The following is a 26163-nucleotide window of genomic DNA, read 5'->3' as shown; positions in this document are numbered from 1 at the left end:
CTGTGCAGAAATGTCTATTCAGATGGCACTACCACTTATTAATTTTTTCTGTGATGAATTAAAATGCAACGTTTATCATATATTAAATTCCGTTCTGTACTTTAAACTGTTTATTGTCTCTTTGTTCCTGTGATCTATTTCTCCCTTCCTGACTTACACCACACTATTTGATTATGGTAGTTTTGTAGTATGCTTTATTATCTAGTAATGCAAGTTGTATCCAATTAGTCTTTCTTTTCACGTGTTTTGTTAACTAGCCACATATATTTATTTTTTAATTGCACTTCAAGTTAAATTTTTTTCAGTTCTAAAAATTTTTAATTTGGGATTCTAATAGAAATTGCACTAAATTGATATATTAATTTTGAAAGGATTTACTTTTATGATAATATCTTCTCTTTTAGAAATATGGTTGTCTTTCTATATATCCAGATCTTGTTATATGTCCTTCAATATGCTTTCATGAGTTCCTTTAAAGAAGACCCTTATCTTTGTGATGATTGTTGTTTTTAAATTATTCCTAAATATTTGCTTTGTCACTATTGCAAATGTTCTATTTCATTGCCATTTCTAACACATCATTGCATTTAGAAAAAAACTACAGCTTTCTATCTATTTATCTTGTATTTAACTACCTTCTCAATTATCTAATAATTCTAGTAACTTTCACACTAAATTTTATTGGATTTTTGGTTATATAATTGCATAATTTGTAAATAAACATATTTTTGTCCTTTCAAAAAACAGCTGTTTATTTTAAGCAGTTCATTTTCTTGTCTTATTGAGTTAAAGTCTCAAAAAATGTTGAATAATAATGATGATAATGGATATTCTGTCTTAGTTCCAATTTATGGAAATAGTTTCAGAATGTCACATTTATTTATTTTCTTTTGGGTTTTGGTAAACAGTCTTAACAAATTGAAGTAGTTTTCTTCTATTTCTATTTTGCTTAATATTTTGTTAGTAATATATGCTAAATTTTATCAAATGATTTTGGACATATATTACTATACTCATATTTTGTTCCTTTATTTGTTGATGTAGTGACTCATACTGATAGAGTTCCTGATGCTGAATCATGTTTGTGGTGTTAAAATAAACCCTCCTTTGTCATGGTGTTTTATTCTTTTGATACTTTTTTTTCATGTCAAGATAGCTAATATCTTATTTCAGCTTTTGCGCTCTTATTCAAGCTGTTCTGTGAATTTTTTTCTTTTAAAATTCAATCTTTATAAGGTTTGGGATTAAGAAAATGCTGGCTCATAAAACAAACTAGGAAGCTTTCCAAATTTTTCTCTTGTCTGGAATAGTTTAAATAACATTAAAATCATCTGTTTTTCAGGTTATACAAAACTCATTTTAATGTAATCTGTGCCTTGTGGGGTTTTATTTTAATTGCGATAAAATACACATAACATAAAATTCACCATCCTTACCATTGTTAAGTGCACAGTTTAGCAGTGTTAAGCACATTCACATTGCTGGGTAACCAATCTCCAGAACTCTTTATCTTGCAAATCTGAAAATGCTATACCCATTAAATTCCCCATTCTCCCTTCCCCTGAACCCCTGCCAACCACCATTCTACTTTTTGTCCCTATGAATTTGACTACTCTAGGTACCTCATATAAATGAAGTCAAGCAATATTTGTCCTTTTGTGACTGGCTTACTTCACTTGGTATAACATCCTCAAGGTGCATCCATGTTGTAGCATGTGTCAGAAATTCCTTCCTTTGAAAGGCTGAATAATATTCTTCTGTATGTATCTATCACATTTTGTTTATCTATTCACCCATTGGGGAACGCCTGGGTTGCTTCCACCTTTTGATTATTGTGAATAATGCTGCTATGGACATGGATGTACAAATATCTCTTAGAGAACCTGCTTTCAATACTTTTGGTTTATTTCCAGAAGTAGAATTGTTGGAGCATATGGTGCCTAGTGATATTTTAATGGCATAGTTTTAATATCTTTTTAAATGTATTCTGTTTATTGGCCTATTTGGGATTTCAACATCTTCTATGCTCAGTTTTGATAATTTTCTACTTTGCTTGAAGTCATCCATTTCTTCCAGGTTTTCACATTTATTTTCATAGGCTTACTCATATTATTGTTGTAATTTTTTAACCTTCTCTGTACCTGTGATATATCTCTTTTCTTATATCTAATATCATATATTTGTGCTTTATTTTCTTAACTAGGTTTTCGTGGAAGTTTTTTTTCCATTTTGTTAGTCTTTTCAAATAACCAAGTGTTGGTTTTAATTTTCCCTTTTAATTACCTTTTCTATTACTTGTTTATTTTCTATTTCATTGTTTTCTGACTTCATTAATCTTCTTCCACTTTTTTGGTTCAGTTTATTCTTTTCTAATTTCTTAGATTGAATATCTAGTTCATTTTCTTCCAGTCTTTTTAAAAAATATTTCAAGCATATGAGGCTATATTTCTTCCTCTGAGTACAGCTGTGTTCCGTAAGTTCTGTATGATATGCTGTGTTTTCTATTTTCATTACTAGATTGGTAATTTCTGTTTTGATCTTATTTTGATCCAGTACTAATTTAATGGGATGTTTCTTAATTTTCAAGCAGTTTATGCTTTTAGCTTTGAAGTTGGCTTTGTTTGACATTAATATTGCTGTTTCTACTCCCTCTCTGCTTGCATTTTCTTGGTGTATCTTTGCCCATTGCTTTATTTTCAGTCTCTTTGTCACCTTGTTTTGGGAGTATTTCTTGTAAACAGCATTTGGCTGTATTTTATTTTTAACTTACTCAGACAATCTGTTTTTTGATAGGGAAATTCACTCTCTTCATGTTTAGTGTAACATACTGATATACTGACCTCCACCGCCATTGGGAAAAGCTGGCGGTTGCACCAGGGACAGCTCCCCTATTATTGTTCTGGTCCATTCTTTCTCACACAGCCTTTCCCTTCATGCCAGTCATGCAGCTAAGACAGGTTGGAACATAAAGGCATAAAAATGCCAAATACCAGATCCCACAATTTTACAGTAATTAGCCCCAAATTCTGATGTTCCAATTCTCCTCTCCAGGATCTTCCTCTCCAAATAGTTGTGAGACCTAGGAATGCTTACCCATGTGACCCAAGTGCCCTCTGGACACCACTAGATTTTGAGTTCTGGATAGTCATTTTCTCTCTAGCAGTCCCAGGGTTGGGAGATGGGGGTTGATGGATTATGAGAAGAGACGCCGTCTGTATAATTAGAGCTGTTGCCTGATGCTCTTGCCATCTTGCCCGAGCTGCTGTTAATGCCACCAAGTTGCTAATCCCAGCTGCTCTCTTTTCCTCTTGGCCCAGCAAGGTGACACCTCAGCTTCTAATGACCAGCTGCTTCGGAGGGGGCTCCCATAGCCAAGCTGCAGGGCTTCTAGTGACCCAGTTTCTCATTTGCACCACGGCCCTCTTCTTCTGAGAGTGCTGGTCAGGGGTGAGTTAGGCCCCACCTTGCACCATACTTGGAACTGTTCTTCCTCTAACCTCCTGGTCTTGCTTCTCAGTCTAGTCCACCCATGAGGATCTCCTGTCAGGAACCTCACTGTCCTTCTGCCAGCAGGCCCCCGCTGAAGATCTCAGTCCTCATGATAGATCTGTCCCTTCAACTTTAGCTTTGAAGTTGGCTTTGTTTGACATTAATATTGCTGCTTCTACTCCCTCTCTGCTTGCATTTTCTTGGTATACCTTTGCCCATTGCTCTATTTTCAGTCTCTTTGTCACCTTGTTTTGGGAGTATTTCTTGTAAACAGCATTTGGCTGTATTTTATTTTTAACTTACTCAGACAATCTGTTTTCTGATAGGGAAATTCACCCAGCTGTGGACTGAGTTCAGTGTCTTTCACCAGCAGTTGGGGCCCCATATAAATGCAGAGATAGGGCGGGGCATCTGCTTCATTATCCCTGATCACTCCATGATGTTTACACTCTCTGAAATTTCTCTTTCTTTCTATGAAAACCAGGAGGCTGGTCTTTTAAGAGCTCACACAGGCCCTTGCTGCAAGTGATGGTGGGAACAGGGAGTCTGGGTGCTTACGCCTCAGGCTGGCTTCTCTGAGTGTGAACTCTGGCCAAGCAGAGATACCCAATTGCAAGGCCCCGCTAGTCTGTATGGTGCGTTTGTGCGAAGTAGCAAAAGGTGCCCTCTCTGGGTGGGTGCAGTCCGTGCCAGCTACATGGCTTGGAGGGTGGAGGGGTGCAGAATTTCAGGCCCTACTTGCTCTTTGACAAGACGCCTTAGTACATGGAATAGCCAACACCCATCTAGGCAGTCACTCCTGGGGAATTGAGAGCAGCTGATTTGGGAGATCATTCTGAAGAATCTCTCTGCACAGTCCTCCTTTCTTCACCAAATTGAATATAATTCATGCAGTCATTTCACAAACTTTCCCAGACACTACGTGGGTCTGTTTGGGAGGATAGAAGAGAGTGGGAGGAGTCAGGATGAGCTCCCTCCCTTCTCTCTACCCCTCAATCAGAATGTGTTTTGATAAGTGGGGGCTTGGGGACAGTATAAAGGTGACTAACTGCACCTCCCTTACCAATTAAATTTTTTAAAAAGCTGCTATGGAAGGAGCGAATATTAGTTTCCTGATTTATAAAGCCAAATGGATTAAGCTCATTCATTGCCCGAGGAAACAAAAAGGAAATCTTCAATACCTCTGTGCACATTGAGAATAGGAACAATGCCGGTCTTTAGAAAGCAGAAACCTAATTTGGGGGAATCAATTACCCTCTGTGTCCTGCCTCTGTGGGCTCTCTCACTGGTTCTCTCAATAGATTTCCTGGGAGGTAAAATGTGGAGAAGTTGATCAACCACAGGCACACCCTCGGTACAGCCTTGAGACAGGAGGTGAAGAACTAGGTCTAGGGTGGGTGGAGTTGGGGGTTCCTGGGCACAAGGGTGGGGTGGGGAGGGTTTTGGGATAAAAGTTGAGAGTGGGGGCGGTATTGAGAGGGGCAGTGAGAGGGCAAAGTGGGTGGTGGTGGTGGGAACCTGGGGTTTATAACTGGGGGAGAGCAAAGCCCAGTTGATGCCTGAACAGGTGACCGGATGGAGAACACTGTGGCCCAGCCTGGGTCCAGAGTCACCACCGCCTCCTGATCCTCTCGGATTTCTCCTCTGTGATCTGCACTTTCCCCCGTGGGGCTGAGCATGCCGCGGGGAATGGCTGGGCAATAATGAAAAAAGAAAGGGGATGGGGCGCCTGCCACGGTAGCCACGGAGTCATATTCACAAAGTCACACACAGAAGCACTCTCGCGATCTCATACACATTCCTGTGCCGGGTCCCAGTCCAGGCCCACTGTCCCCAGACCCAGAGTCACGCCCAGCCTGGCGCACTCATTCAGAATCACAGGCACGGAGCCCACACTCCTACCCGCACACACCCAGCCGCAATCGCACGCGTCCCACCCCCACCCTTGTCTTGAGCTCACACAGTGGCTCACCACCCCACACAGCCCTCACTCTGGCATGCGGACACACACACACACACAGCCCCTCACAGGCACACACTCTGGCTGTGCTTTTGTGTTTTGTCAGAATTAATGAGAAAAGTTCCCGTGCCCTGCGGGTAATTAGTGTCCTTGGAGTTAAATAAGCTAATGGCGGGCACCTCTGGCCCAAGCAATTATGTTTGTGTATTGAATAATTGATTCAAAGGGGGGGAAGGGCCGCTAATCAGATCTGAGCATAATGAATTGATTTAATTAACAGGGGAATCTGAGGGGCCCTGGGAAATGCAGCCTTCACTCTGCTGAGGCGAGCGCGGCCGGCACGGAGGAAGGACGCGCGCGCGGCTCAGGCTCCGGCTGCGGCGCGGCCCGGCCCGGCCCGAGCAGCTGCTGCTCGCGAGGCTCCCGCGATCCCGGCCTGGCCGTCTCGCCCCCGCGCCCGCCCCCCAGTCCCTCCTCCTGCGCTCCCTGCCCGCGGGGCTGCGCTCCGGACTCCGGTCCGTCTGCCCCCGTCGGCGGTCGCGGCTCTCCGGACTCGGCGCCCGCGCGGGGCCGGCGGGAGCAGCGCAGGCGGCCGGCGGCGGGAGTCGGAGCCACGCGCCCCTCCGTATCCTCGGCGCTAGTCCGGCTGGAGCCGTCGGGACCATGGTGTTGGACCAGGAGGACGGTAGGTGCCCGGCACGCGGGACGTGGGGCGGAGACTGCGGCGCTGGCCCTGCGGAGTCCACCCCGCTAGCGGCGGCAGCGCCCTCAGCACCCGCGGGCCGCCTCCGGCTGATGGGTGGCTTCCCGGAAGCGCGGCGGCTGATGTGTGCGCCGGTGCCGGGGTCGGCGGTGCCAGGCTCAGCGCCCGGGCTTCGGCGGCGGGATTAGGAAGTCTCCTGGTCCCAACGAGGCCGCCAGCCCTGCGCGCTCCGGCTGGGAACTTTCTCACGGACTCTTGCCGCCTTGCGGGCATCCGGAGCGCCTCTGCGACCCGCACCGCGGGCTTCCCGGCAGTGCCCACTGCCAGCCAGTCTCCCAGCCTCTCTGGGTGTCTGCACGTTCCCCTTCCGCACCCTACTGCGGAACGGATCCCAGCGGGGTGGTGGGGGTGCCCACAGATCCTGCAGGTGCAGGGGTGAGGGTGCCGTCAAACCAGCACTGTCTCTGCGGTCTGGCACTCCGTAGCTGCGGGATGGGTGACATTGCCTCCGCCCCTGGCAGTTCACCCAGCCTGGCATGTTGGGAGGTGCCACGCTGGCTGGGGTAGGTGGGTGGGCCATCTAGTCCAAAATATCAGGTCCAACTGGAGGCGGTTTTACCTTGAAGCTAATGAAGTTTAGGGTCCTTCAGGTTCCTTCAGCTGCCAGGTCCTTGGTGGTAATTTGGTATTAGTAGTCTTGTAGTCCTTTTCTTAAAGAGCCCCACGCCCGAACTACAGTAAGCTTTGGACCTCACAAAATTTCCATCCATCCCTGGGTCCAACTCCTACCCTTTCCACTGCCAGTCTCTTGGAAGAACACACAGCTCTGGCTGACCCAGAGACCATCCGCGGAGGCTGGGACAATCCCTTAGTGCCTGAAGGACGAAGTGCTGGGGCAGGAGGCTGGAAGGTTTGGGGTTGAGAGGCAACTTCTGGGCTGCAGGGAAAGGGTCTGGCTGCCTGGCCTTCCTCTCTGGCCCAGCTAGTCCCTTGACCCACCCTCCCACCACTCACTATAGTGATCAACTGTCCTTGTTTGCTCAGGACGATCTCAATTTTAGTACTGAACATCCTGTATCCTAGGAAACCCTTGAGTCACAAGGCAAACTTGGACAGTTGGTCAGTGCACACCCAAAACCTTCTCAGGGCTGTGGTGCAGGGGTAGGGGAGATTTCTTTGCTATGGTGCAGATTTGGCTTAGGCCTCCACAAGGCCTAACAATCTATAACTGCAGCTTGCAAGAAGGCCTCTCCAGGCTCTCCAGAAACCAAAAGAGGAAAAGTTTGCCGACTGTGCACTTCTTCACTCCAGCGGGTTGCAAATTCCTGTGCATTGGCTGCTTTTGTGTAAGTAGGGGGAAGGGAAGGGCATCTAAACGTGGCCAGCAGGCATCCTGATTGCACTGCGAAGTCTGTAGGTTTACTCTGTCCTGTCAACTGTGGTGGCCACAGAGAAGGGGTCCTCGTCACCCCAATACCTCTCTGAGCATCACCTGTGTGGCTAGCTTGTAACTCCATCTTGGAGGCAGCTGCATTGTGTTGGGAGCAGGCCCTCTGGCTGAGGCACATCTGACAGTCTCCACCAAAGAGTTCTGTAATATCCAGTCTGCCTGGGCCCTCAGGCCCTGGGTCCCACTATCTCCCACCCCGACTCCTAATGCAGGAACTCTTCCTCAGGACTTTCCTGCCTGGTGGAGGGGCACATTGCTGGGACCTGCCTGGATATTTGTAAGACAGCCAGTAGCACCCACTTTCTCCTTAAACTAACCTTGGGGATTGATAGTTGTCCTCTCCCTGCCATTCCCAGAGGCATTTCAAGGGCATTTTGGAGCACTCTTGGCTTGTTGAAGTGAGAGTACATGCTCATCACCTGTGGAATGTGTTGGGTGAAAACTACCTCCCCCAGCCCCAGGGGATCTGAGGATTCCACTCTGGTGCTGTGGGTGTGTCCCTGGACCTAGAAGCAGCTTGGGTGGGGTGAGCATGGGGGTGGGGCGAGTATGGGGGTGGGAGTTACTTGCTTGCCCAGTGAGTGGAGAGAGGCCATCAGATGGGATGAGTGATGTTCCTATCTGCCTCTGTCAACCCAGCAAGCCCCTTCCTGGCTGGAAGCTCAAGCCACCCAAACCCTCCAAGACTTGCTGTGAAGGTTCCTCTCCAGATCAGTTTGGGAGCACCATGCTCACAGCTGGGGGTGCAGAAAGAGCCACCTGTGGGCACACACAGCACCAGTCCCCTGCTGGCATGCCCTACCTGCTTCTGCAACCCATTGCTCCGCACCCCAGGCCTGCTCCAGTCCCTGGGTTTGGGGCACAGGGCCCTGACTCCCCAAAGGGATGCCAGTCATGTGGCTGCCAATTAGGTACTTTGCAGGCTGAGGTGAGCTGGTATTCAGACAAACTCGTGGACAAGAGAGTGGAAGAGTGGCCACAGCTAGCCCAGTCCTGGTTTGTGGGTCAGGGCCAGCCCCTGAAAGTGAGGAGAATCTGCCCCTGGAGGTCAGTAGTAAGGCTGCATGCAGCCCCGATGGAGTGAACGCCTCCAGTAGCACAGAGGTTTCTACGGCAAGAAGTTGCCCCTTGCCAGCCTGTCAGGCCCTGTGCTTGCTACACTGTCTAGCCCCCAGCTCTGGTGGGTGTGAGGGGCTGGCACCAAATATGCCGGTGGCAGCGGTGCCAAAGCCTCCCTCATACCCTGAGGGCATGGGTCTGGTGGCAGTGGCAGGGGAGAGATCAAGCTCGCAGTCCTGAGGCTGGTGAGTCTGAGCAAAATGATATATTTAACATCAAATATACTCAAGGACTACTAGGATTAAGTATTCAAGATGAAGGGGAAAGTGAAACCCTCTGAGCTGCAGATGAGGCATCTCATTAGAAGCAGTGCTTTTCTGTTTTCTCAAAGCCTGACTTCCCTGCCTAGCAGAGAGGAATATGGCTGCAGCCCGCTGCTCCCCATCCCTGTCAAGCACTGGGGCCTCCCAGGGTTTAAGGGGTAAGACCTAGCCTCCAGGTCTCCTTCAAACCAGATAATCTCCCCCTATCCCCCTGCATTGTCTGGAGTGCCACAGTTTACAAAGCACATTAACATGCATTAGCTCATCTGACCCCCACAGCAACCATAGATACAGGAAGAGTAGGTCTCCCACTTCACAGCCAAGGAAACTGAGGCCCAGATAGAGAAAGAGACTTGCTAAGGTCCACTGTTGGTAATTGGCAGAGATGAGATAGAATCCCAACTGGTGGCCCTTCAGCCCCTTTCTCTTTCCCTGGGTCTAGTCCTCAGAAGTGATTGCCAGGACCAAGCCTCCAACACATCTGTCTGGAGCCCTCCTTGGGCTGAAGAAAAATCATTATTTCTATCCCACCTTGGAACTCTGTACTGTCTAGGCAAAGAAAAAAGACTTGGGATTTAAAAGTAGGTGGCCTTCCGGCCAGGCGCAGCAGCTCACGCCTGTCATCCCAGCACTGTGGGAGGCTGAGGTGGGTGGATCACGAGGTCAGGAGTTCGAGACCAGCCTGGCCAATATGGTGAAACCCCATCTCTACTAAAAAATACAAAAATTAGCTGGGCGTGGTGGTGTGTGCCTGTAATCCCAGCTACTCGGAAGGCTGAGGCAGAAGAATCGCTGGAACCTGGGAGCCGGAGCTTGCAGTGAGCCGAGATCACACCACTGCACTCCAGCCTGGGCAACAGAGCAGGACTCCATCTTAAAAAAAAAAAAAAAAACAAAAAAACAGAAAGAAAGAAAGAAAAAAGAATGAAAAGAAAAAAAGTAGGTGGGTAGGTGGCCTTCCTAGGGTAGGCAGCCAGAACATCAGCCCCAGGATTCTGGGGAGAAGCAGGGTCCAGGAGAAGAGATGGGGACTGTCTCTTTTCCTGCCTTATGAGTTATAGAGCAAGAATCGTCAACTCCATAATAGCAGCAGGAATCTTTGTTTTGTTCAGTGCTGTATCCCTAGTGCCTTAGAACTGTGCTTGACACATAATACATGCTCAGTAAATATTTGTAGAATGAGAAAAGCTTTCAAGGCCATGCCTGGGCTTGCTTCGAGAGAAGTTGAGATAAGCTCTCCCACTCCATGGAGTCAGGATGCTTTTGGGGGTGCTGCTGGGGTCAGGAGTAGTGCTGTAAGACTCAGGGTAGGATCGTTTGTGCCCTGAAGAGGGTTAACTTTGCCAAACAATCCGGGAAGCAACACGAAACCCCGGGCAGAACTGGTAGGAAGGAAAAGGATGTGATCAGAGAAATATTGCTCTGAAGAAGAGACAAAAATCAAGGCTGAGGGTCTGGGAGTAACAGATGGGCTGCGTCCTGCAGACAATCATTGAAGACCACGACCCTGGGATCAGAGCAAAGACGCTCACCGAGCTAGGACCTAGAGGCCTCCAGGTGGCGCTGCGGAGCCGGGCAGCCGTGCGTCTCCACTCCCCATTAACCCGGGAGGGTGGGGGCCTCAGGAAATGTGTGCATTTATTCAGTAGCAGGAGTGCAAACCTCATACATTGAGGGAGAAAGGCAGCGGGAGACGGCCACGAGATTCCCCCATCTCTTTGAATATAATTTTAGATTGAGATTCAGATTAAATCCGAGGGGAAAACACTTTATGAGGCTGAAAGCTGTGTCGTTGCCAGAGACAGGGTTATGAGCTATCAAATGCAATTACATTAAGACAGATTATACTGGGCAAATTGAGCCATTTAGAAGGTGAGAATCAAAGAAACGGCTCTGATCCTCTTTTCCCCCTTCTCTCTCCCTCTCCCTCTCTCTCTAAATTGCAGTTCGTAGTTCCTTCCAATTCTGAGGCACAAAAGTAGGTGAGACTGCTTTTGTATCTGCGAAGTGCTTCACTCCTGAATGTAATTCTAGCTGAGTGCAATCTAGGTTAAGAGCCGGACAAGCGGGTAATTAGAGCCCGCTAGCTGCCCGAGGACCGGCCGCCCCGCCAAAGCGCGCCCCGAGTCGGCGCCCTTCTCCCGGCCGAGCCTAGCTGCGGCTGGACACGGAGCGCCCGAGATGATGGTGCTGGACAAGGAGGACGGTAGGTGGCGGGCCGGGGTCTCGACGCCCCTCACCCCCTCGCCCCCTCGCCCCCCGCCGCGGCGCGCAGGCACACACACGCGGGGACAGGGGCGCACACCTGCTGGGCTGTGCGGGGATTGCGGGGCGGGCGGCGCGCTTGGGGCCGGGGCTGGGGCTGGGGGAAGTACCGGGGGACAGCCGGGCGGAACTTGCGGGGGGAGGAGGTGGGCGAGCCCCGGGCTGCACGCGCCCGGGGCCGCACGCCCCCCGGGTCCCGGCCGCGAGCCGAGGAGCTGTGCACGGACCGTGTGCTGCGCCGCGGAGCCGCGCGGAGGCTCCGGCTCCCCTGCGATCTCCGCGTCGCGGAGGTTCGCTTTGAGCATTTTGTCTCTGCGGCTGCTGCTCTCACCGCAGCCATCACCCTCGCGCCAGCCGCCGCGTAACCCGAGAGGCGCTGAGCGCCGAGCAAATCAGCGGCTTCGGGGAGAATCGGGCTCCAGAGCTCGGGGCAAGCGGGAGCGCGGGAGGACGGCGCGAGCGCCAGGGTGCCCGGCAGGCGAGGGAAAGGCGGGTTGGACCCTCCGGGGGACATCTGCATGAGCGTGACTCGGTGAGAAAGAGAGCCGCCTCTTGTGCCGGCCCGCTAGCTCCCTGTCTCTCTGAGCGCGGAGGCGGGAGTTTGGCCCAGAGGAAGAAAGTGTCCCGCCGCCGGCCGGTAGCGCTTGTGCGGGAGCGGCCTGCGAGAGTGGCACGGACCTTCCGTGGTCGAGCCTCAGTGCGCCCTAGAAAACTGCAGGGCACGGGAAAGGTCGGAACAGAGGAGCCCATGGCTGCTGGAAGCCACTAGCAGGTGGTCCCATAGACCCCAAAGCCTTACTGGCAGGGAGTGCCCTGCAGTTAAATGTCCTAGAAGGCTGGGGATCCCAGCCCCCTTGGGGGGAAAGCCAAGTGGGTGCCCTAAGATGAGTCCCCAGGGTCAGGAGAGAGGCAGTACCTTGGCTGTCCCAGGACCTCCTGCCCTGTAGGTGAGGCCTGTGTGTTGGTGTTGCAGGGGCATTTGTATGTGACTGTTGGTGCCCACGCTGCCGCCGGCGTTCTGCCATTGGTGAGGTACCGAAAGGGTAGGTTTGCTTTGAGTCAGCGGGAATCCTCTTAAAGTGACTGTAGTGGCCATCCTCTGCCCTTCCACTCAGGAGTCTCTGCTGGGCCTGAGCCCTCTGTCCCTGGGGCAGCGTTGTTATTGATGTGGCCAGTTGGTGAAAATGCAAAGCTAAGTGACTTGCTCAGGGTCACACAGAACGTTCGCATTGCTGCTGCCAGGTGCCGATGCCCCCAGGCTGCTACCGCCTTCTGAGACATCCAGCAGGGAGGGAGAATTTGAAGTATCTGGCCTGGGGGAGGCATCTAGGAGGACCTGTGGCTCTCAGTATGTGTGTAGGAAGAGAGAGGATGGGGGGAACCTCAGTGCTTCTGGGCTAGCTGGGGTGGGACATCATCTTCAATATGTCTTCTCTATTCACGGACCCCTTCCCAGGAGCCCCACGTAGGCCATCGGAGAACTTCATATAGAATGAAAAGGAGAAGAAGGGGTCTGGGGTCGGGCCAGACAGGGAGGGAAGAGACCTTGATTTAGTGCCTTTCATCACGAACTTCCCATGTTCACCTTCCCTCTTGGTAAAAATGAAGGGCTTGGAGAAGCCAGGGGAGAGGGTACTTCCTTGGTACCCGGAGATACTGTCACTATGGGGAGCATGCAAGGTTCATCTTTAGCAAGGTTATTTGGCATACTTGGCTCCCCAGGCCCAAGCCAGGAATCCAGAAGACTCGGGCTCTGTACATGAGAGGCCTCAGGCCAGGGAGATTGGTCTCATGCCAACAAGATGACACCCCCTACCTGCACCCAGGATCTTGCTCTGCCCAGGCACCACATGATGCCTCTGGCTCTGAGATAATACAAAGGGTTTCAGATGAGCCTTGAGTGAGAATGGATTTCTGGAGGTCATTTTAGCCAGCTCCCTGCCTCCAAATTGCAGTGTACCTCAAGCACCCTGGGCAGATGTTTCTTCTGGTTTCTGCTAGATCTGTGGAAGAGAGCTCCAGATGCCCCTCCATCCCCAGCCTGTCCAGTCTAAACAATATGGTGCCCACTACCATGGAGCTGCTGGGCTCTGGGGTCCATTACAGCACAAGCACAGTCACTGGGGTCCTAAGCAGCCACCTATTCTTGTCCTACCCAGCCTATAGCTGTCTTTCAAAAGCGACGTTTCTGCTCATGCATGTGCACTCCACTCCCTATTAAGAGGAGTCTGGCCTCCCCTAGTTCCAGGAAACCTTGAAGATGGCATCTTCAATTGGGGGAGGGAGAAAGGTTCTGGATCCACTCATCTGCTCCTCCAAACCAACCACCTAACTTCTTCCTGAACACTTCTGCCCTCTCAGCAGATGGCTATCTGAACTGGGTGGCAGCATTCCCCCACCCCCCGGGTCCCCCAAAGGGTGCGTTCCCTGCATACGGCACCTTTTGTCTGGCTGCAGCAGGGACTCAGGGCTGCTATTAACCACCCCCAACGCCTTTTCTCCACCTGACAGCATCTTGTCTGGAGAGGCTGGGGCTCCTCTGGTTGAAGTCGGGTCTGCCAGCTGCCGAGGACCAAAGCTCCCGCTCTGCTGGGCTGCAGGGCTTTCATGTTGCACTTCTGAAAGATAATAAAATATCAATCGTTTTGCCGTAGCAACGGGTTTAAGAGACTTTCTGAAGTATTGAATCGTCAGAAAAAAAATTTTTTTTTTTTGCTTTTAAGCACAGTGCATTATTAATAAAGTAATCCATTAGGTCGAGCAGTGAAGGGTCACCACAGAGACAGAAAGATCTGTTTTGCAAACAGTTAAACTTCGGGTTTTAAGATTAATTGCTTTCATTTGGATGCTTGCTCTTGGCCTAGCCATCTCCACTTTACTGGAACTCAGGGTCCGGGCTTTCTACATGCTGCTGGGTCTGCCTGTCAGCGAAATGGAACTGAGCTCCAACTTTCCCGGAGAAACAGCCCTTCTTCCCCTGGCACCTGCGGCTTGGGCTGGCACCAGGCGGTGGGCTTTTTGGGAGGGTTAAAGTCCCAAGGGAGCAAAGAGAGCTACAGCTCTGAATGCTACCCAAGTCAAATGAGCCCCTGGGCTGTTCGAGAAGAGGCCTTTGAGTAGGAGCAGACAGCAGAGAGTCTGAGAGGGCCCAAGAACAGTGAGAGCTTTGGTCTGTGGGGGACTGGGCAGGAGAGGATGCTGGGGCATCCAGCTGGGGATGCTGGGATGCTCTCAGGTGCACACAGGAGAAGGGCAGGGCTGGGTATAAATGGCCTTTGCAAAGGCCCAGCAGGAAGGCGGGGGTGACCACAGGAAGCAGCAGGCGGGTTGTGGAACTAAACACCAGACATGATTCCTAGAGCATTTTTAATAAGTAAAAATGCCCAAGAGAGTGAAGCTGGACTGAGGAGGACCAGACAGCGGAGTCTTCAATTGTTAATGACTGCTAGGAGCACAAATTCCACAGCTGACTCAGTTAATCCACCAGAGCCGGCGCATGGCTATGCTTGGGTACGAACCAGCCCTTGCTGGGCCACCAGTAGGATTTCCTAGGATAGACCCTCATGTTCTAGACCACAGAGAGTCCCAGGGGCCTCTCCTGGCAGAGTGTGCTCACGACCGTCCCAACCCTGGAGAGGGAGGCAGGCCCTGATGCTGTTCTATGCCAGAGACCCCAGCCCATCAGCAGGAAGGTGGAGCCAAGTGGACACTGCTGCCTGCTGAGGCCTGGTAAAGGCCTTGTGAGTCTGGCAGGGTGGGGACCAAATTGTGCTTGCCCAGTGCCTAGAAGCAGGGGAGCGGGAGGGTTACCATCTGCATCTACCATGACCAGCCCCAGCGGCAGCCTTACTTTCTGCTGGGAATGAGGCATCACATCCTGAGCTGCACATACAGCCGCTTCCCCTTCCTGCCCAAACTTAGCCAGGCAGAGTGTCTGTAAAGATGGGTAACCACCCCCCCCACACACACACACCCGAGCCTTGGGTGAAGAAGCAGGTGCTTCTCTCTGTTCCCTGCTCTTCCATTCATTTGCTCACACAGAGCAGCACTAAGGGGGGACAGGGAAACAACATAAATTGGTCTGTCGTCCGGAATCCATGTCTCGCTAATGTACCCAGATTAACTCAACTGTAAATTGTCTCCTTGGATGGCGGTGTCTTGCTAAAAGTTTCCCATATGATTCATGATTTGGATTGCTTTTAACGGCTATTGGCTAAGCAAGCCAGTGACTGTACAAGGTGATGCAATTGGCATTAGCGAGGGGAGGCACGGGAGCGTGTAGTGCAGTCAATACTGCATTAACTACTGATGCCCAATTACAGGGAGCAGGAGAGAGCCTTTCAGGAGCATTAGGACTGGGGGAAGCTGAGATCACTGGCCGCTGCTCGCCTAAAAGCTTCACCCTTTGGATGCCGGGGCTCAGTGCTGGCATGACCACTCACTTGGCCTCTGTGGCTGTGGGAACTGCCTTTTTCTCTTGCTGTCTGTTTCTGAACATGTCCTCAAAAATGTCTTTAGCACATGAAAATGTATGTTTCCCTAGAGCTGGGACCCGCTGCTCATCCCTCCCGAGTAATTGATTCCTTACCCCTACCCTGTGTCACCCTGTATCTCAGAGTCAGACCAGGCAGCTGCCCCATAAGCTTCCATTTAAGGAACTTCACAGCAGGCCCTATTTGTGGGCAGGACCAAGAGGAGGTCTATTTTGGTCTCTCACCCTTGGAACAGATGGATGATTGCCAGTGAGCACCGGCAGCTGACTCCCTGTGGTCATGGGCAAAGGAAACACGAGGTTCAGCCATGGCCCAGGGCGAAGCTGCCAGAGTTGGGAAGTGGCCATGGCTAGACGGGCTGGGCTGTCTGAGCAGAAGACAGAGCCGTGATGGTACAGCTAGGGAAGGCTGGGGGTGAGTGCCTTGAGCCACGTTGGGGTCTAGAGCAGATGCAGGCCCAGGGAGTTAGGAGCTCCCTCCAGAGCTGTGCCCCCATATAGCAGGGAGGCCAAGGCTGTTGTTGGATCCATGTCCAGGGTCCAGAGGGCCTCCCAGAAAGCCCTGATCAGGGACATTGAGAAGATTGGAAGATGTTAGGGCAGAAGGTAGAGGTGTCCCAGTGTGCCAGGTACTGTTTGACTTGTTGCCACCTCTATCATTGCACTAAGCTATGTAGGTCCAATATGTCCACTGTGATTTTGTGTTCCATGTCCACCCAGTGTAGAGGTTGCTTTGCTTCCAAACCTTTGCCTCTCTACCTTCTCGTCTCTACAGTGAGAACAGCCATATCTAATTGGCAGGATTGTACTCAGGATTAAGTGAGATACTATCCATGTACACATTTGATAAGCCAGAAAGCCTCATGGCTGTGTGGAGCAACATTGCTCCATGCTCAGTTACAGTATGATCTGAAAGAACTCTGTGTCCAGTCCAGTGCTTTGTTTGCTGGCAAGCACTGGGCCTGCACCCTCACTCTGCCAGTTTATTTATCATGGCCCTTAATCATTGCTGCCTGGGAGGCAGGCTGACCTCACTATTCGCCCACGTCCAGATCACCAAGACAGGTGGCACCTTGGGAAGAGGTCTCTAGGACCACTCTTTGCAAGTTCCTCCATTTATAGGGGGAAGGTTGAGGTTTAAACAGGGCAAAAGGGCTGCCTAGGGTTCCATGGGGAATTGGAGCCTAGAGCATCAGCATCTTTTTTCCATGCCTTCTGCCCTAGCCCTGAGGCGTGATGAGGCTGGGTGGTAGAAAACTCTGATTACAGCAAACATCAGCTGGACTGGGACCACAGACCATGTGCTTGGGTGTCCCAGTTATGCCCCTTGCCAGCCTACTGACAGCCCAGAAGATGCAGTTCTGTCCTCAGATGTAAGGTGAAAGGTGCTGAGGGACACTCACCTGTCCTGGGCCTTTGGAAGTGGAGAAGCCCCAGAGGTTCCTATGGCATGTATCCCATCTTGCTTCCCTGTCCTGTCTGGAGTTGGAGGACACTGAGACATGCAAGGTGTCCTCCCATTTCCAGACTTAGCTCTTTGTGGTGCTGCTAGAGTGAGTTTTCCCAGCAGGCCCATATTTGGGATTGGACTACACCAGTGGAGTCAACTTGTCCTGGCTTGCAAGAGATTCTGTACATCTGTTCCCAACTCTGAGTTCAGAGACACTGCATTGGTAGCTTGAAGTCAGCCACAATGGGAGTATTTGTACCATGGATGTTGGCAAACACTACAAATCAGGGCATTTTCCCAAAGACTTGGTCATTAAGCATGCATCAGCACACCACTGGATTGCATTCATCTGGGACTCTGGACCTACCCTTTTCTCCTCTGCTACCACCATTCTCATCTCACCTGCTATCTTTCTTGTGGTGCTCATTACAACCAGTCTGACCCAACCTCTGCTACCCTGGCATCCTGCCTGAGGCCTACTGCTGCTTTGACCATCACACTAAACTATGCAGGTTTAGTATGTCTGCTCTGGTTTTGGGTTCCATGAAGACTCAGCATTTGCCTCTATTCCCTTGTTCCTATGTCCTCCTTGCCTGGCATGCCCTTTCTCCTTTAGTTGGCTGAGGCTTCTCCCAGAACATTCCAGGCCATGCTCAGAGACACATCCACCAAACCTAGCAACAAGCTTGTTCACTACTGGTGGGAGTGTGTTCGTTTTGTGTTCTGTCCAAGGCAGGACTTCACAGTAGCTGATACAACTGGGGGCAAATTAAAAGCAGGTGGTGTGAGAGGAGTGAGCAGATTGGTCCAGGATGCAGAGGCAGCTACCCAGTGTGAAGGCCCATGGGCTCAGGTCACTAGCTCCTCCCTCCTGTGCCTTCCCCTGGAGGTCAACTGGGCTTTCTTGAGTGGCCTCCTGTCTACAGGTGTAGTCCGCTAGCATGATACAGAAAACCTGGGTTTTGTCCCAGCTGACTGCTGTGTGACTTCAATGCACTGGGCCTCAGTTTTCTCATCCCTACAAAGGGTGAAACACCTAAATGGCACTTTATGTCCAAACACACACTTGATAAACCAGAAAGGTTCATGCTTGTATGAATTGGCATTGCTGTCTGTACAGTTACAGTATCATCTTTTGGCTTTGGCCTCTCAGTCCTTAGGAGTCATAAAACACAATAGCTATCATTATACTGAAGTCGTACTTAAAAGTGCGGCATTGGCCGGGCGCGGTGGCTCACGCCTATAATCCCAGCACTTTGGGAGGCCGAGGCGGGAGGATCACGAGGTCAGGAGATGGAGACCATCCTGGCTAACACGGTGAAACCCCGTCTCTACCAAAAATACAAAAAATTAGCTGGGCGTGGTGGCAGGCGCCTGTAGTCCCAGCTACTCAGGAGGCTGAGGCAGGAGAATGGCGTGAACCCAGGAGGTGGAGCTCGCAGTGAGCCAAGATCGCACCACTGCACTCCAGCCTGGGCGACAGAGCGAGACTCCGTCTCAAAAAAAAAAAAAAAAAAAAGTGCGGCATTGTGCTATCTGTATGTATCAATTAGTTATTGCTGTGTAATCAGTTACCCTAAAATGTAGAGTCTTAACACAATAAGCATTTATTTAACTCAAAAATCTGTGGGTCAGTGATTTAAGCAGGGCTTGGCTGAGCAGTTTTTCTGGTCTCAGCTGGGCTCACTCACATCTGGAGGATGGAGGATGGCTGATCAGTTGGATGCTGGGCGTGACAAGACTGCATGGCCCTCATTAGCCAGAAGGCTTGTCCGACTTGTTCTTATGGCAGAGACCGGTCCAGAAGGTGTGGAAGCACAAAAGGCTTCTCTTTTTTGAGACAGTCTCACTCTGTTGCCCAGGCTGGAGTGCAGTGGCACAATCACAGCTTCCTGCAGCCTTGACCTCTTGGGCTCAAGTGATCCTCCCTCTTCAGTCTCCCAAGCTGAGACTATAGGTCCATATCACCATGCCTAGCTAATTTTCGTATTTTTTGTAGAGATGAGATTTCATTATGTTGCCCAGACTGGTCTTGAACTCCTGGGATCAAGTGATCCACCTGCCTCAGCCTCCCAAAGTGCTGGGATTACAAGCGTGTGCCACTGCGCACCACTGCACCCGGCCTACAGAAGACTTCTTGAAGCCAAGGTTTGGCACTGGGATCTTGTCACTTCTGCTGCATTCTATTGGCCAAAATAAATCACAAGGCCAGCCCAAGTTCAAAGGGTGGAGAAGCAGATTCTGCTCTTGAAGGTAGGAGGTGAAAAGTCATATAACAAATGGTGTGGCTATGGGGAAGGGTAGAGAATTGGGGCCATTTTTGTAATCAGTCCACCAAGCATCTTCCATGTATAATCTCATTTAATACCCATAAGAACCTTAGGAAGAAGCTACTATTACCCTCATTTTACAGATGAGAAAATTATTGTACAAAGAGATTGAGTAATTGGTTCCAGCTCCCACAGCTCAAGAATGCCAGGGCTGGGCTGTGAACCCAAGCAGGCTGACTGCAGAGTCAGTGCGCTCACTCTCTCTGCTCTGTCTGCTCCCTTTTCCAGCTGTCAGACCTGGGGATGGAGAGAAAGACGCTCAGAGTTCAAGGAAGGGTGACGAACCTGTGAGAAGATGACTTGGGGTGGGAGGAACGTTGCTGTGGGCAGTTTGAGGGGGGCTGCCATGGGACCCCAGCTCCATTCCTCCCAGGGCCAGCCTCGGGGGGGAGGGACCATAATGAGGTCAGTCCCCATTGCCTCTTTCAGGTTTTCCTCTCTATCCTGCAAAGCCACTAGACAGCTTGAAAGGATGTGATGTTCTGTGTTCCCTGAGCTGACTTAGACCTGAGCATATATGCAGATGCAGCCAGGTGAGAATCAATTCATTGGTTGGCCCCTAGCCTCAAAATGGGGTGGTAAGTGGGCTGGTGAGAGGCCTGTGTACATTCATAAACCAGCTGATTGAAAAGCAATATTTCAGATAAATACAAGCCAGCGATCTATCAGTGGTTGTAATAAAACCCAGGCTTCAGGCTGTGATTTTATTTTGAAATAATAAGAATTGCTTGATTCTTTTTACTTGAGTTACCATGGTAATTCCGGCGTGGAGCAGTGTTATATTGATTTAGAAAGTGGACAGTAATATTTCTTTTGTGTTATTCTGTTTCTAGGCCTTGATTTCTAATTTCCACTTGGAGATTACTTTTATAAATTTCTTAAGTCCTTCCACTTTTTTTTCCTCTCACAGTATAATTTTCCTCTCATACGCCGCTATGTTCTGAGCTTATTGGTTTGCTCTTATTTTAAATTAAACTTGCTGGTTTCAAATATTGAAATGACATCTTTGTCTGTGTCTGTACTTTGGTTTAGCAAAATATTACAGTCTGACGCTTTCTGCTTAATAATTTAGGGGAAGCATTCTGTCGGCCCTCACTGGGTGCTGATAACTTATGACTCAACCAACGCAGGCCTTAAACTCCTGACATTTTAATATTGTGTGGCGGGAGTGGCTGCCCCTCTTCTCTGAGTCTCAGCGGGGAAAAATTTGTGGGGTACCCCAGAAAGGAGTTTTAATAATTCAACTTTGCTGGTTGGCACGATGACTTGATAGAGAGCAGGAGGGAGACCCACTCTTGCCAGACAAGTGGGAGCAGTGCTGGCCTGGGCTCCTACAGTCCTGCTCCATCCTGCGTGTCCTCTCCCCTCGATCTTTAAAAACCCTAATCCTGACGACAGTATCCAGGAAGGACTGTGTGGGGCTACCTGTGGGTGCCATCAGAATGTTCAAACTCTCTGATTCTCAGTTTTCCTATTTGTAAAACAAATAGGAAATGGGCTTTGAGTCACACGGGTTCAAATCCTGCCTCTGCTGCTAAGTCATTCTGATGAGTAAATTCTAATAATAATTCCAAGTAGTAAAATGGGTATGATCACGTTTACCTTTTAGGTCTGTTGAAACTTGAACAGGCAAAGCTTCTGAGAGTCTTGTAGATGACTGGTGCCATTTCCCTGTCCTCCCTGGGGTACTGGTGAGAGCAGGGGAGACAGGGGAAGTGGATGTGCTTTGGAAAGCTTGCCCTGCTCCAGACAGGCCTGGAGTTCCCAGCTTTGGGAGGATTGCTCTTTGGAAAGGATCCACGGCTGTGGCTCCTTGAGGACGTGAGGCAGCTTCTCCCACTTTCCTCGTCTGCCCAGCTGAGGGCAGGGGGCCTGGGTAGGGCAGTGGGAGACAGGGTTCTGTTCTCTGGGCTCCTCTCCTCGAAACACTCCACATCAAGGCCTGTGCTCTAGGAGGAAGTTCACAACAACACGGGTTGTCAGGCAGAGAGCTGTCTGCAGGGCCCCCTCTCAATGGCCTGAGGAGAGGACCCTTCTCTGCAGAGTATATATGCCAGTGTGGCAGTGTATTAATTATCTACAGCTGCGTAACACATTCCAACACACATTCCAAAATTAGCAGCTAGAAACAATACCTACTTATTCTCTCGTTGCTGTGGACCAGGAATCTTTACTTGGTTCTCTGCTCCGGGATTTCTCTCAGACTGTGATCAAGGTGTGTCACCTGGGGCTGTGGGTTCATCTCAAGATTCATGTGGGGTTGTTTCAAGCTCAGTCATTTGGTGGCTGGCAGAATGCGGTTCCTCACGGGCTGCTGGACTGAGGGCCTCCACACCTTGCTGGCCGTGGTGGCCATGCCGTATGGGCCTCTCCAACGTGGCTGCCTGCTTCCTGAAAGCCATTGAAAGACAGTGTCTGCTTACAAGAAGGAAGTCTGTCTATGAATCACAGATGTGACATTCCATCACCTTTGCTGTGTTTCCTTCCTTGGGAGCAAGCCACTAGGTCCAGCCCACACTCAAGGAAGTGGGGCAGATGATACAAGGGTGTGAGTGCCAGGAGGCAGGATCACTGGGGACCATCTTAGAAGGTGGCCTGCCATGAGAGGCCAGCCTCTGGAATAGCAGCTGCCTCCAGAGAGAATGCCTCACCAGCTCCATTCCCAGGAGGACTCCTGGGTCACCTCATGCCAGGGAAGGGCACAGATGTCTCGGAGTCTTTCATTTCATCTTCACAACACCCTTGGGAGGCTAAGAGGACAAATACTAGCCCCATTTTGCAGAGGACTAGGTTGTGTCCAGAGAGGAAAAGACACTTGGCTGGGATACCCCAGCAAGTTGGCATATTGAAGAGTTTAGGCCAGAACCAGGCCCCGCCTGCCATGAGCCTGGGGAGGTGGCGGTGAAGACACTCACAGGCCCTCCTTGGCTGTAGCTGTGGGAGGGATGGTGCTGAATATGTGTGGACACACACACATGCTCACACACACACTCACACACATACACACACACGCACACCCCCCCACACAAATGCACACTCCCACATACATGCACACATTACACACCCACCACACACCCACCACACACCCCCATACACACCTATACACACATACACACATTCACACACACGCACACTTACACACAGGCAGGCACATGCACTCTCACACACACTCACACACACACTCCACACCCCTCCACCCCTCCACACACACCACACACACATACCACACCCCTATACCCCCCCATACACACCACACGCACACCTACCTGCACAGGCAGACACATGCACTCTCTCTCTCTCTCACACACACACACCCCTGGACCAGCGCTGGGGGCTGCTGGATTTTGTTCTCACAGATGGTCAGTTTTCCAAGGCTGGGAGGGCCCTATAAAGCCGCCCCAGTGGGGTCTATCACCCCAGGGTCTCCCTTCTCAGTCCGCAGGGATGATACCCGCAGAGGAGGTGAGGGTGGTTCCTTCCTGAGCCAGCCTCCCCGCTGCTGTTGGATTGAGGGCCCCGCTTCTTTCCTGGCTGTTATGGGGCGGTGGAGGCGGCGTTTTTGAGGCAGGCTGGGTAAAGGTAGTGTCGGCAGTTCCTCACGTGGGAGCAGGGTGGAGGAGGCTCTCGTGTGGGCTGGAGCACTCCCATAAACAGGCTGGTGAGCACGGGGCTGGGAGCCAGAACTGCTGCATCCACATCCCAGCTCTGCCACCACCTCACGGTGTATCCTTAGGCTGGTCCCTTCCCCTTTCTGGGTCTTGGTTTCCCCATTTGCATTCCCAGGGTGGCTGCTGGCTTCATACCTTGTGGTGCCATATATGGAGACATGACTGTTGGGGAATGGGTGTGGCAGGGCCAGGCCAGCAGAAAGGAACTCCCAGTGAGGTCTCTTTCTCTTTCACTGGACTTCTGGGGTCGGGACACACAGTTTCCCAGGTGAGAGCATCTGTTGCCCTTAGCCCTCCACACTTGGTCTTGTCACACTCGAATCCAGGTGGAAGGCCCTGTCCCCTGCTGTTTCCAGGTAGAGTCTCAATTAGGAGGTAGAGGGGACCCCTGGAGCAGGTTCAAAGCCTGGAGGCCAGTGAGTGGAAGTCATAGCGTAGGGCTGAGAGTACCTCAATTACATCCTTTTATGGCTGGGGAAACTAAGGCACCGAGAAGCGTCTGCTTCCTTTCTCAGCTGAGTGTTTCTGAAATACTTTCTGAGTAGAAATGTCTGTGCCCAGCAGAGGCTGCATCCGACTGGCATGGGGCCTCGGGCTGCACCCCAGCTCTTTGCCTGTCAGTCAGAGGCTGTCTCTTCCAGGCAGCTGCTCTCCCCCGAGCCAGAAGCTGTTTCCCATCTGTGAGGCATCTTCTTGGCAGGGGCCAGGGCTCCGGGGAGCAGTGGGCAGTGGGCAGGGCTCCCTCAGGCACCTGGTTCCAAGCTGGTACTCCACCCAAATGCAGAGTTCAATGCTTTGACCTGCCTTTGTGCCCTGAGGATGTTTTCATGCTATTCTTTGATCCTCAGAGTGTTTATCAGATCACTGCTAAAATATGCCTTCTACATGAGCATAAGATCTCATTAGTATTATTGAGATATTATTCTCAAAAAAAAAGATCCAGGAAGAAATTAAAATTGGTTGAAATAATTAACACAAAGTAAAACTGGCAACAACTAAGACTGCACCTGGTAAAGTATGTTATTGACTAAAAATTGACAGAAGAATCAAATCTTCCTGACAAAGTTTAGATCTGCAGAAGTTGGCTCAGGAAACATCTTCTGGTAGAAATAATTGCCAGAAAAGAAATCCCGACAGTGGCAAAAACTCTAATTTGTGAGATCTATAGTGAGCCAAAAGCTGATCATAAGCCAATAGTCACCTTCAACAATTTAAAAATAATTGATCCCGATGAAAATAATCTCCACAAAAATAAAAAAAAAAGTGGGGAAAGGTGAAGAAATGGTTTAACATGAATGAATAGAAAAGTGATCAAGGAATTAAATTGGCTTAATGAAGCTCATTAAGAGTTACTTTCTTGATGAAAAATCCTCAGTGTTGGTATAATTTTTATCATAATGTAGATGTTAAGGGCTAGCCCCTGCTAGTAGATGCTTAGTAAATATTTGTTGAGCGGATAATGAATGAATGAGTTTACAGGTGAAGGAGGTCAGGAGAGGATTGGAGAGAATCATAAGGATTCCTTTGTCTCAGAGAGAGGACAAGGAACCCCAAGTTCAAGACTGCAGAGGCCATTGTGACTGGAGCTTGGGGCATCATCGGTGAGGCTGCAGGTGGTCAGGGTTGGCAGCGCTACATTGTGCAGAGGCTTGCAGCCGTGGGTAGGAGTTCCAGTTTCTCCACATCCTTGGGGCACACGTGCAGGTTTGTTACATGTTACATGGGCATACTGCATGATGCTGAGGTTTGGGGTATGACAGATCCTGTCACCCATCAGTGTCTGTTGTTCCCATCTTTATGTCCATGTGTACAACAAGACAGCTTTGAATGGCTTTAGGTAGAAGCAAGACTCATGCTCAAATTTACATTTTATTAAGACCATTTGGTTTACTCTGTGGAGAGCAAATGGGAGGGGATAAAACTAGAGGCAGAGAAAGCAGCATATGATGGGGAGGGAGGGGTTCTTTTTCAGCTTTACAGATGGACCTCTCCTCATCCCTCTGGCTTCAGACGGCCCCACACTCCTGTCTGCCTCCCTTCAGTTTCCTCCAGAGCTCGCAGTCTGGGTCTGTGCAGGGTGAGGCAGGTGGGGGTCTGGGTTGGTCAGAGGAGGCAGTTGAGGTCTAGGAGTGAAACTGTGCTGAAGCTGTGGCCTTGGGAATGGGAGCTCATCTGAGGTCTACTGGTGGTCAAGATCCTGGCTGGAGCTGCTCAGCTCCCCGTAGCAGGGCTTGAACTTGTGGCCAGAGCTGGAGTTGAGCTCCAGGGAAGGTAGACCAGAGCCCCTGGCTGCAAGCGTGTCCTTGCCCAGCTTTGTCCCTGAGGCCCTTGCTTGCCCAGCCCAGCTTTGGCCTGAAGGCTTCCCTGACCCTTCACTTCCCCCTCTGCTGCTGTCATGACTGGACCACAATCCTGGCTTTCTAGGCTCTGAGGGAGGGAGCCAAAGACTGTGGGCCTGAGGCAGGTAGGAGGACACTAGGACTGGGAGGCAGCAAGTCTAGACCTATCCAGCCACCCATGGATCAGTCCCTGACTCCTCTGACCTCCTCTGATCTGTCTGTAAAGTGTTTCTTGGCCCTCCCACTCTGGGCCAGTGTTCTTTCTCCCGAATGGCTTTCATGAAAGCTGCTGATTCTGGGAAAGAGGTGTGGCTCACGGTCTCCCTACGCTTACCTATTTCTACTCCAGTCCACCCCCAATTATATTCAACTAAGATCAGTCCAGAGAAGAGCAGAACTTGTCTGAGGCTGCAGAGCACCTCCGTGGAGTCTGGGAACTATGCCTAAGGTCTTGCCTCTGCAATGAGCTGTCCCTCAGGGGAGAGGTCTGTATAGTGGTCTGTCTGTAGACTCAGGTGTCTATGTGGTGCATGGGCACCACTCCTGCCCGGCTGCCCAGGGCCTGGAGACCCCCCAGCCCACTCCATGCTGTCTCAAGGGCACACACTCTTCTCCCTGTGGTCCATACTACCAGG

The 26163-nt window shown here is 50.6% G+C and overlaps 1 protein-coding gene across 5 annotated transcripts in view; it reads left to right on the top strand.

Moving 5' to 3' along the window:
* Positions 1–5735: 5735 nt before the first annotated feature.
* The window catches only part of LMO1 (LIM domain only 1), a 44412-nt gene continuing 23984 nt past the window's right edge, over positions 5736–26163 (top strand). The window contains exons 1-2 of one of the 5 annotated variants that reach the window (XM_034932090.2): positions 5997–6134; positions 10931–11190. In XM_034932090.2, coding sequence (XP_034787981.1) covers positions 11166–11190 — 25 coding nt within the window. In that variant the 5' untranslated portion in view covers positions 5997–6134; positions 10931–11165. Of the gene's footprint in view, positions 6135–10628; positions 10857–10930; positions 11191–11479; positions 11782–19950; positions 20055–26163 lie in introns of those variants that run through there. The other 4 variants (XM_063608090.1, XM_057299092.2, XM_063608091.1 and 1 more) reach the window with 4 other exon arrangements.

This window comes from Pan paniscus, chromosome 9 (assembly GCF_029289425.2).
Source record: "Pan paniscus chromosome 9, NHGRI_mPanPan1-v2.0_pri, whole genome shotgun sequence".
In the NCBI taxonomy this organism is placed as follows: Eukaryota; Metazoa; Chordata; class Mammalia; order Primates; family Hominidae; genus Pan; species Pan paniscus.
The sequence above is the reverse complement of the archived record's forward strand: the minus strand, read 5'-3'. Positions and strand labels throughout refer to the sequence as shown.